The sequence below is a fragment of a genome, unplaced genomic scaffold, assembly GCF_019419815.1.
Source record: "Pyrus x bretschneideri cultivar Hongxiangsu unplaced genomic scaffold, Pyrus_bretschneideri_v1 Contig97, whole genome shotgun sequence".
Lineage (NCBI taxonomy): Eukaryota > Viridiplantae > Streptophyta > Magnoliopsida > Rosales > Rosaceae > Pyrus > Pyrus x bretschneideri.
Window position 1 is genome coordinate 292,765 of NW_025999839.1, and position 10,934 is coordinate 303,698.

The 10,934-nt window shown below is 35.2% G+C and overlaps 1 protein-coding gene across 2 annotated transcripts; it reads left to right on the plus strand.

Moving 5' to 3' along the window:
* Nucleotides 1–1,486: 1,486 nt before the first annotated feature.
* Nucleotides 1,487–6,276, plus strand: LOC103936389. 2 transcript variants are annotated; one of them, XM_009346223.3, is made up of 6 exons: nt 1,487–1,859; nt 2,710–2,824; nt 3,222–3,896; nt 4,105–4,237; nt 4,852–4,924; nt 5,862–6,276. In XM_009346223.3, exons 1-5 carry the CDS (start codon nt 1,777–1,779, stop codon nt 4,875–4,877), a joined length of 1,032 nt encoding a protein of 343 aa, XP_009344498.2. In that variant the 5' UTR covers nt 1,487–1,776; the 3' UTR covers nt 4,878–4,924; nt 5,862–6,276. The 2 variants fall into 2 exon arrangements, with proteins under 2 accessions (XP_009344498.2, XP_048433049.1); XM_048577092.1 differs by having other exon boundaries at nt 5,939–6,276.
* Nucleotides 6,277–10,934: the final 4,658 nt, after the last annotated feature.

The following is a 10,934-nucleotide window of genomic DNA, read 5'->3' on the forward strand; positions in this document are numbered from 1 at the left end:
TTCCTTCCCAATGCGATATTATTCTCGATCAATTTGATCAAAACAAACATTATCCTCCATCATCATACTTCACGTCTTAGAAATTAATTAGGATTTTTGGATTATGTGTGATTAATCTAACTACGACTGCTAAAGAAGGACAAACAAATTTAAGAGTTGTATCCATCTTAATGAATTATTTGTAATACTTGCATTAAGATGCAGTTGTAAGTGTAGCCACATTGGTTAGAGCGTACATGCTCTTTCTATATCGCTTGTGTAAATTTAGATGAGTTGAATAAAACTTCATCGTTTGATCTTGATTTTTATTACATGCTAAAAAGGTGCACTACTCATTTAGTAGACAATTATTATTCAGTGAATTAGATGTATGAAAGAATATCTCGTGAGTTTGAGTCACATCTGCACTTGTGATGGATTAATCATAATCAAATTTCAAGTATTAGAGTTGAATTATTCACAAATGTAGAGTTTAAACAATTAATTGATAATGGAGTTGAGATGGCATAATGTGACTCATCACCCATTTCGGTAATGTTGTGAGGACCGAGCTGGCATAGTCCCAATAAGGAGCACACACATTGGCTGTAGCCAAGTGGGCTGCCCACCATCCCTTTTTTGTCTATTAGTTCTTCTTGACCTGTCTCCAACCGCCGACATCATGTCCTGCCAACCAATACAAAATCCACATACCTAAAAAATATAGGGCAATTGTCATTTAGCAATATGATCTAGTAATATTCTTCTTTATTTATAAGTAAAAAAATTTAAGTTCGATTATCATTAAAAATGAATTTAAATCACATTATTGTTAGTCCATTATGAGACTCAACCTACTTCTCTACCTCCTTAATGTAAACAACATCGTTTGTTTAAAATATTTATAAGGCAGTTTCGTCAAAAAACAAGTAACTGAAAAATTGGCTAAATCGGTTTGTTTGTTTGTTTTTTTTTTTTTTTTTTTTTAACAAACGAAATTATCTACATTTAGAGAGAAATAGGGTAGGCTAAGCTTCACAATAGGCTAATAATAATATGGTTCAAATTCGCCTTAGACGAGAATCGAACCGAAGACCTCTCACTTACAAATGATGAGAAATATCACTAATCCGTTGTATTAAGTAGTAATTGGCTAACTAGTTTAAATTTAGTATTTTGATTGCAAAACAAATCAGATTTCTTTGACGGATTTAAGAATAAATTGATATCGAAACGAACTAGCTATTCACTTGATTCCAACTTAAATGCTATAAAATTATCATGGGGCTGTATCATTAATCGACGCTCGTTCAAGACTTGATGTTGTAGAATCACAAGAACAAATCTCAGTGATGACTTGCTACATCTTTCTTTGGCTGCTGCAGCAGATTACCACCTTATACTATAGGTTTTATTTAATATTTGTTTTGGTCGAATATTAAATATTTTTTTGAAATAAAGAAAAAGAAAAAGAAAGAAACATAGACACAAAGATACAGAGGGAAAGAATGTAGTGAGAAAAAAGAGAAATAAATACTACGTCTCCTCTCTCTCTGTTTGTTACCTTTCTTTCGTCTTTCTCTTCCTTCTTTGCTTCCTCCCTAGCGAAGAAGAGAAGAGAGGAAAGGAGACGGCCAAGCAACAAAAAGCCACCTGCCGGAGCATCATAAATACCCGTTTATGTGAAAATTTTTGAAGCATTTTTTCGTTAGCTTGAACTTTGAAGGCTCGGAAGGGAATTGGGGGTCCTTGTTTTCAATTTCATTGGTGGGTTTTTGTTGTTGGTGAAGAATCAAGATGATGGTCGCAAGCAGTTTTGATCTTTGGAAAAAGGACGTCTTCTTTCCTGCAGCTGAGGAGGTCCAAGAATCAGCTGACATGTATGTTCATGTTTTCCTTCTGCTTTTCATTGTTTTTTGTTTTTCCTAATTTTATTTTATTTATTTATAATTTTTATCATGTGGGTTCAGCTGCTTTGATTGGTTTCTGTGTTTATTTAGACTGTGTTATTGGAAATTGGATATGGGTTTTTTGAATTATGTTTTTGCGAGATTTTTGGAAGTGAAATACGCATTAATTGTTTGTGCTTTATCTTTCATAGTGCTTAAAATATATAATTTGTTGGAAAATTTTTCATTTGGGCGGTTGTGCTGCTGGTTTTTGAGTGTCAATTTGTTGGAATTCTGGGTTGTGTGTTTCTCTCCCCTTTTCCCATTATTTCAAAGTTTTGATGATGTGCCTGATGTTTATTGTGGGTTGAATTTGAAATTCTAGATAGGTTTATGATGAATACTCTCTCATGATGGTTTGGAAATGATAACTTGTTTACGGATATAGCTTCTGTATGCTGTAATGGAGTGCGTTAGCGTGATTTTACCCTTCATTTTGGATGATAAGAAAAAATATTCTCAACTGTACTGGGAATGGGGAAATGATAAATTTTTTGTATTCTAATCATTAAGGGAAATGCTCTCATGATGTTGGATGACTTTGTGAGCCACTCATGTTTGGTGATTGCACTGTGAAGGTGATGGTAGATGGTAGACCACCCTATAGGGATTTAGTGGTATTATACTGCTACTCTCTCTATAAGTTTTTGCATAGGGAGCCTATTCTCGTTAACTACCACCATCTTGATATATGTTTTTTTAGAAAGCTCAGTAAAATTGGTACTCGAAATAACTTATTCTCTAACTCCCCCTTTTATTTTCCATTTATTTTGTTTTCCAGAATGGAATCTACGTACAGGGTATGGGTTCGACAGAGGAGTGAAAGGCTAGCACCAAAACATTTGGATGAACTCTGTAGGGAGCTGCAAACTGCTTTAGGTACTGCCAAATGGCAGGTATGTCTCTTGTCTCTCTTCAGCTATCTACTCTTCTTCCTCTCTTGTTTATTCACTGTACAAAAATATGATCAGAATTTATGATTGTATCGATACTATCCTGGTGATTGTTAATAAAGTTGAACAAGGAAGAATCCAATTTAGATAAGTTTTCCATCAATTCTTTTGAAAGTGAAAAAACTCGTCTCAGCTTTAACCATTGTTGGATATTTTGTTCCCTAAGATGAGATATATACTTTCTTTGCCGCCAATCTCTGTTAGCATTTCAATCCTGATTTGGACTGTTAGATATTATTACCAATTAGAAATCAGAGAAAGTGTTTTATATAAGTGGTTTAGCTGGTATTGCACTTTTTCTAACTGTATTCTGTCGTGTTGAATTGTGAATGCGTTTTAGTTGGAAGAGTTTGAGAAGGCTGTCAGATTGAGCTATGGACAACGTGGTGATGATCATACAGCAGCTAGACATGGACAATTTATTACTGCTATTGAAAACCAAATTTCCCAAGTTGAAACAGCACTAAGGGAATCGTTTAGTGTGGAAGGAAAGCAACCCCTTCGATGGGTACAGCTGGATGATGAAGAACATGATGATTTTGCTGCATTTCTCTCTGGGACATCCCAAAGTATGCAAACTGCCAAAAATGAATGTCTAGAACTAGGACCTTGTAGGAGCAGCTCTGGGGAAAGTGACATTAGAAGAAAAGAGATGAACCTTAAATCTAGTGCTGCATGCAATGGAGACATCTCTGATGAAATAAAGGGTGTTAAAGATGTTATTACTCTTTCCAAGGATCCAAATTTCGTCATGGAATCGAAAGGAAAAGAAATTGCAGGAATGAGGGATGATATATTTTATGATACAGAAAAAACAACTAATACAAGGAAGACATGCAGCTCACCAAATTACAGTGAGTTGAGGATTGTAATAGCGGATGAAATAGAACAGAGAAGAAATCTAATTCCGGGATATGAGGACACACCCAAAGAAAAACGATCTAAACTTGTCTTCTGGAGGCAAAAGTGTGGGCAATTGCATCTGGGAACTGGAGCAGTTAATTTGTTCAACCAGGTCAGATTATTACGTACTTGAAGGGAAGAGTTGATTATAACATGTGAATAAAAGGCAATATATCTTTCACATGCAAGGAGAAAGAAAAGAACGAATTTGGTTTTTGTTCTTTTCATCCTCTCTCCTTTGCTTTCTTTCAGTTGATAGATTTTTTTTGTTTGTTTATTTTTTATTAATTTTTAGAAAAACTCATATATTGTCTTTGCAGATGTTTGGTCGGGTTGGTGCATCTCAGAAGCAATTGCAAAGTCCACGGAAGCAATGGCAGACACCACTACGCTTGAACAGTCGTTGTTCAGTTCAAGCTACCCTTGGTTTGATGCTCACTGTTTTTTTGCTTGGTAAGCTGTAGATTTGCTTGAACTTATCTCAGTCATTAAGAAGTCAATGTGCTGTATGCTAAACTGAAAATGACCTTACAATACTTTCGAAACCATTTTAATCAATTGCTCAAAAATATAATCCTCTCAGGCAACATGGCTTATTTAGATGAAATAGTATAAATATTAAATGTAAACTGAGCCAACTGTATGTAACATTTTTGAAAATCATACTTCGTCGTATCAGACTTAGGTGATAGTATTCATGTTTCAAACAAATCATATTTTTGTAATGAACACTCGATTGTAGGAGAACTGTTTGGGGATTATCATAATTTGTATCTGCTGGCATAATTTAGTAAGAGTCTTATAACAGCGGCTAGAATATTGTTTCTGGCCTAGCATATGTAGACACATAATTAGATTTTATAATATCTAATGTCTATGGACTTTTGCAATTAATAATGCACGGCTGCTGCCTCACTTGCACTCTTCCAGTTGTATATTGTCTTACCTCTGTTACCATGGCTAGAAAATCAATACGGGCTTGCAATTATTTAGATATTACTTTCTGGAAGTGCTAGCATACGTTTAGTTCTATAAAAATGTGCTTATGAATGGTTCTCTTTATGCAGTACCGTTTGTATTTTATTCAAGTTAAGAAAAAGTGGTAAACACATTGTACCCGAGCAGGATGAAGACTGAAAGGTAATTTTACCGCTTTGACGCTCATATATTATCTTATAAATATTGACAATTCCTAAAGTGGAATAAGATTCACAATTCAGTAGTATGTCAAAAGGGGATAAAAACAAAAACAAAAAAGCGTTCCTTATTTATTATCAAAAGTCCTATCTTGGTCAAATACTGTGGAAATCTTGGTTAAAATGTATAGGATATCCTAAGTATCTTTTATATGGCCTACAATTGTTCTAGATTGCATGCTCTTAGAATGAGTTTTTTACTGTTAGCGAGGATTTTGTCTTGGTGAATGACGATATCTTGAAATATGAATCATGTGCCATAATCATTGCCAGAATGCCATTCCAGTTGATAGTAGATGTGTATAGTTTTCATAGGATTTGCTTCACGATTATTAGTTTGATAATTAGTTAGAACTTTGATATCATTCTGAATGTTGTCTATCCAGTGATGGTCAAGTTGATCTTTGATCTGATCATCGTTGGTCCAAAGAGGAGGAAGTAAATTTCAGCCACCCTACCTCAGCCTCTTCTTTGTGGACAATACTTTGAACTGGATTAACAGCCAAAATAAATGAATTCTACTCTTTGTTTTGAGAATATATGCCTTACCTTCAATTGAGTAAAGTAAAGAGAGTTTGAGTAAGCATTTATGAGGAGTTTTACTTGCCTTTGAAGGCTGTACTCAAAGTTAAACACTATCTATTCATGCGGATGCTTAGACTTGACCTTGATTACCCTTTACTGACAAGTAAGTAACCAAGTGAAAAGATCGGATCACCGGATGTAGCCACATTTCTCCTCGAAAGAGGCCTCATAGTTCACATCCCGCATCCCACACATGCACATACTAGTAAATAAAAATTATAGCTTGAGCATTCTATTTAGTTAGAATGATATCATTTGGGTCAATTTCAAAACACTTTCATGGGAATTTTCTGTAGGTATTGAAGCTGTTTCTATTGTGACAAGAACCGGAAAAGGGAATGCTTGTAACTAACATCGCCTCAGTTGCTTTTAGGGCTTTGGACGAATATGCCAAGTTACCCCTTGTTCGAGCACTAGGAGCGAAAGAGTCAACATGAATGAGGTAGCGATCTTTTCAGATTTCCTGATACCATTAAAAATGTATATGCATTCAGATAGCATTTAAAACATAAGAAAAATATTTGGAAATGTAGACATTCTACAGTCCCATCACGCTTGAAACTTGAATTATGATGTCAATGGTAACATTGTTAGGGGGTGAAGACTCAAAATCGATGTCGAAGATGTACTTCCCAATTTGCTTGTACTTGTAAAGTGCTTTTTAGGGGTGCTTGATTCACACAAAACGAATGATATCGATGGATTCATGCATTTCCTTACCAACATTTAGGTGAGAGAGTGGGAGGATGGTGGGATGTTATGGGAATTACATTACAATTCAGCTCCCTTATGGGATGAGAATCAAGGAATTCTGGGATTGATGTGGGACGTGTGTAAATTTCGTTCACGTAAGAGCTACATTGATTTAAAAAAAAAAAAAAAAAAAAAAAAAAGGTTCTATGGTATCTTTCAGTGCCAACGGGTTATTCTAGTAATACTTCTCTAACCAATGTTCACCAACCTCAGGTGATGATGATGCCGGTGACTATTTATCGTCGTTAAATGAGTTTAAATTTCGAGATCTATGTAGTGGACAGACACAAATCTCAAAATTTAAACTTGTCCAATAGCGATAAGTAGGTTGGTTACTTGAATGTGGCTCAAACCTATATGATCATTTAGCAAAAGTAATAATTGTATAGAATACATATCCAAAGGAGAAATTATCAAATAAAGTCAAATAATTTCAACAATGTTAGTTTTTATAAAAACCATCAAATATATCCAAAAATTCCACTTAAATAGACACAAATACTCTCAAATTAAACACCAAATAAACTAAAAAAACAGAAAATCCTATTAGATGAAGAATTAGAGAATCTGAAGGCAAAACCGTAGACGTAAGAAATGGTGGAAACTTGTGAGAAACAGTGAGATTTGTGCAGCCTTAAGTGACGATGAGGGTAGGTGGTTCATTTTATTGATTGATTTATAGGTATACAAGTTTAACATCAGTAGAAAAATGTGATAATTCTCAATAAGATTCAAATTTGTAGATCTATGAAGTTCTTCGTCCATTTTAGCTCTTACACAATTTTAAGGTAAGGCAAACTAAATATGAAATTTAAAGATAATGACTTGCAGAAAAGGCACACCTTATTGATAACAAACCGTTTTCCTTTTCAAATCAGGCTGCCTATTATATGGCTTAGCTGAACTTCCTTTCTTCTTAGTATAAAAAAATCATTATACTAAAAAAAAAAAAAACCGTTTTTCTTTCCATTTTCCTTTGGTACGAAGCACTCTTTTTGGACTGTCTGAGTCTTTGACTATAAGTCGTTTCATTATTATTGACATGTATGCATTTTATCACATACGAGGAATCGTTTATGAGAAGCAGTTCGTAGGATTGTCTGGGAAATTGAATGATGTAGATAAAAATATATTTCAATATGTGTTTCACTTTTTTCTTTTCTTATTGTTTTGATTATATTTTAGGAAGCAGTCTAATTTGACAATTTCGATAAGCTATGGTGGGAGGTGGACTGACTCAGCGTACAAAAATTGCAAAACAAAATAATTAATTGTTGCGAATTTTAATAAAGAGGGTTTGGGTCAATTTTTTATTAACCAAAAATCACCCTGAACTTTTATTTAACCAAAACAATTTGAGATTTAACCATAAGGATAAAACTACTCGTATCACAGCCTTACAAACATTAAAAACACGAGCTGATTAAAGCCTAACCCCCAATAAAATTCTTTTTCAATAACTACCCCTAAAGGAGGCTAACCCAAAGCCCGTTAGCCACCAATCACAATACATGAGAGCAACTGGAAAAAAAATAAAACACGTCCTTTTGATACGATTAGACTACTAGTCTGTTGGTCAGATTTTGCTGAGTATGTTATTATGCATGTGCTCCATAAGCTAACATGTTCTTGCATCCAAATATAGATATAATTAAGGTACATTTCATAAAAAAAATTAGAGTGTGTCAGTTATATCATCACGTAGTGTTATTGATTTGTTTATGATGATAATGATTAATGATTGTTGACGATATAACTAATATTTCGTAACATAAGTCATAATATGTAACTATGAATAAATAAGTACATAAACAAACTCAACATCAATGAAATAGAAAACTATGTAAACCACTATTCTGCACGACATGTCGTGGGTTCGATTCCTAACGTTAGTGAATCACATGATGGTGTTTAGAGAGAGGCGAAATACTTCTATGAGTCCCCCCTCCCTCCGGCGGAAGTATGGATTACAGTAGCAAAGCCACTAGTTGGGCCATCCTTGACAAATCAACATGTTATTTTGGTTAGGCCATCCTAGTTGAACTGATTTAGTATTGGGCTCTTTACTAACCATTAAATAAAGTTACAAGGTTGTTTTTTGTCACAACTCAAAGTTTTGGAGCTCTTATCATTAGTTTTCCTTTAATTGTTTCAAATAAAATTACATTTGCAGAGCTTCGGAGGAAACTAATGTCAAATTAACAAAGAGACAGACCAAAAGCCACTTCCAATGACATAGGTACTATTCCCAACTTGGTAATTACCACATGCACAATCCGTCAGATGTGGGATTTTATCACAAAAGGTCTCATTATTAATTGGAGTGGGGTTAGGATACTTAAACTCTTCTTTTCTCAGAAGTACGATCGATGTGGGATATCTCAACGTGCCCCCTCACTTGGGACCCTAATAGTGGGTTGCACATGAGATCCACACATCAACAACCATGTGGAGCCAAGAGGACTCATCCCACACATGGGGCCAAGGGACCACATGCACAATTCGTCAAGTGTGAGGTTTTATCACAAAAGGCCTCAGTATTAATTGGAATAGGGTTAGGATATTTAAACTTTTCTTTTCTCAGATGTACGATCGATGTGGGATATCTCAACACGCCCCCTCACATTGGACCCTAATAGTGGGTCACATGTGAGATCCACACAACAACCATGTGGAGCCAAGATGACTCACCTTACACATAGGGCCAAGGGACCACCATCATCGTGCGGGGCCAAAGGGACCCACCCATTACGTGGCAGTACGAGTCTGCTTCCTGGCACTGATACCATGTCAAATTATCAGAGAGATAGACCAAAGGTCTACTTCCAACAACACCGATCTATCCTAACTTGGTAATTATCACCTACACAATCCGTCAAATGTGAGGTTTTATCACAAAAGGCCTCCGTATTAGTTGGAGTGAGGTTACGATATTTAAACCCTTATTTTCTTAGATGTACGGTCGATGTCGGATATTTAAACAAGTACATATCATTTGTGAATGTGGCCAAATGAGTATGAGATGACCATGAAAGTTATATATAATGCAATAGAAACTACATGGTCTGCATATAGAGTGGATGATGATGATGTGAAGGAATTTATTTATTAAAATCTTTTGAGGTCTTGGAAAATTCCATTGTGTGTTACATTAAAGCAGAAAAATATTTTCTTCTGGAAGTAGAATCAATCAACAAGCTTGATCGGCTAACTTCCAACAAGACCCATGCAAACACATCTCAACTTTCTTTGATGCAGGAAAGAACCAAGAGTCTTGAGGAGATGGGGATAAATAACCTGGGATGCGCTCAACCAGGGGCAATGGAGCTTGCTCAACGTTGCTAATTGTGGATTCACTCACACAACCAAGCCAAACGCGCTTGATTTGAGGAGGAAAATACTTTCTTTAGTTGCACAAAGTAAATATATTTTTTATTAATCAAGTTCCCTTCAAGGCTTTGTAGCGCAATAATTATAGGGTTTTAATAGACTTCAAGTTTCTATGACATCCTTACAACTCTCAAATTCCTAAGCAATTAAAATACACAACCTTTATTATTCCAAGCATAATAGTGGTTTTCGAATTGTTTTCTTCAAGGCATGCCTCCCACATCATTCTCCTTTTCTCGAAGAAAACTCGTCCTGGAGTTTTTTGTTTGGTCTTCTTCAACCCTTTGGGTGTCCAATCAATATTTTCCACCACAATGATTTAGCAAAATAATCACAATCTGCACAATATTGCAAAAAGAAGAAAATTCATAGTATCCTTTCTTCTTCCATCGTGGATACATTATGCCTCTTCTTCTACTAAAAAAATCATGATGGCTATATGCTTCCTTATCCAATAATCCTATTTTTCTACCAAAATATTAGTAATGCATACGTGCTTTCTCAACCACACATTTTTTCTTGCCCAAATCACAAGGCAATTACCTCATCCCAAATGTAATCATGAAAGATGAATCCAATAGATTTTTCATTCTTTGTGAGCTGTCCATAGTGTTGTTCAAACAGTGAACTCTTACCTGCATCTCCATGATAGTCAACAAAAATTAGGATAGAATCCCAATATGAAAAACAAGTGACCTCAAGCTGCCTACAACACTCTTGATTAGCCACCTTGATCGCATACTTGTAATGATCATTTTGCTTGTCAAAAATTGGTGTAGAAGTCCAATCAATCAAGTTCTCATTGACTTCTTCGTCATCATCAACGTACTTGTCATAAATTTTGGGGAAATTTCATCAACCAAACTAATCTCTTCAATCATTTCATATTCAAACGAATAGAAAATATCACTCATGATCTTCTAACACAGCAAAAAACTTGCTCTGATACCACTTGATGCATGAAAAAATCAAGGGTCTCGAGGAGACAGGAATAAATAACATGGGATGCGCTCAACTAGAGGCAACAAAGCTCACTCAACGTTGCTAATCGTGGCTTTAGTCACACAACCAAGCCAAACGCTTGATTTGAGAAGGAGGAAAGTACTTTCTTCGGTTGCACAAAGCAAATATATTTTTAATTAATCAAGTCCCCTTCAAGGCTTTGTAGTACAATATTTATAAGGGTTTACAAATTAATAGACCTCAAGTTTCCATGACACCCTTAC